At 40.8% G+C, this 1,037-nt stretch overlaps 1 protein-coding gene across 2 annotated transcripts in view; it reads right to left on the bottom strand.

The window, feature by feature from the left end:
- LOC106524552 (homeobox protein Hox-C10a) overlaps positions 1 to 1,037 on the bottom strand; it is a 61,305-nt gene that overhangs the window by 56,195 nt on the left and 4,073 nt on the right. For both annotated transcript variants that reach the window (XM_014018408.1, XM_014018400.1), the window contains exon 2: positions 142 to 471. In XM_014018408.1, coding sequence (XP_013873862.1) covers positions 194 to 471 — 278 coding nt within the window. In that variant the 3' untranslated portion in view covers positions 142 to 193. The remainder of the gene's footprint in view (positions 1 to 141; positions 472 to 1,037) is intronic.

Below are 1,037 nucleotides of genomic sequence, written 5' to 3' on the forward strand. Positions count from 1 at the left end.
CAGTAATTATAAGAAAGTAATTGCACTTCAATCTTTCAGTACTGCTCCAAACATGTGTGCGCACATAAAGAGATAAATTTATGAATTACTGGATTACAAAATGACGCATGCGTGTCTAAATCTACAACTATGTGTGTGTGAGTGTGTGTGTGTGTGTGTGGGTATGTGTAAGTGTGACGCTATAAAGAAGTCTTCAGGAGTAGTTGTAAACAGCACTCTGCTCCCTCTCCCGGCTCTCTCTGTTCAGCTTCTTGAGCTTCATGCGTCTGTTTTGGAACCAGATCTTGACCTGTCTGTCGGTCAGGTTGATACTCCGGCTGATCTCCAGGCGGCGCTCCCGAGACAGATACATGTTGAACAAGAACTCCTTCTCCAGTTCCAGAGTCTGGTGCTTCGTGTAGGGACAGCGCTTCTTCCTTCCACTTTTGGCTTTTAACCAGTTTCCCGTTGTCTTTTCCGCAGACACGTCATCTGTCCCACACACAAAAATAAAATAAATAAAAAAAGTAAGCAAATGTGTCCAAATCCTTAGGTGACAATTTCCCTCTGCAGCTTTAAGCTCAACCAGTACACGCCCATTTCTCTCATAACAAACTGAAAACAAAGAGCTTCTACCTGGATGTGGACGCTTCCGCTTCACTTGAACAAATGAGCAACACTGTGCGCTTCGCTGATTATACAAGTTGCTTTTCCTGCCTGATGTGCAACTATAATTAGATCAAATCAAACYGCGGTGTGAAGCAGTACTACTTTTATCTTTGTTGGGCCTCAGACTCCCATAAAATTTTATTACCACGTTTGCATGCACAAGCTCCAAAATGATTTTTTTTGTCTTCTTCTTGTTAGGTTCCACTGAAAACAAATTAGGATCTCAGTTGTGAATACGAATTATGAAAAAGCTAATTAAAAATAAATTAAATAACTTCCCATAAAAAAGAAATAACTAATCGCGGACTACTTTTTTTTAAATTATCCAACACAGAGGGAAGTCACGCCTCTGTATTACACACACACACACACACACACACACACACACA

This window comes from Austrofundulus limnaeus, unplaced genomic scaffold, assembly GCF_001266775.1.
Source record: "Austrofundulus limnaeus strain Quisiro unplaced genomic scaffold, Austrofundulus_limnaeus-1.0 Scaffold3, whole genome shotgun sequence".
In the NCBI taxonomy this organism is placed as follows: Eukaryota; Metazoa; Chordata; class Actinopteri; order Cyprinodontiformes; family Rivulidae; genus Austrofundulus; species Austrofundulus limnaeus.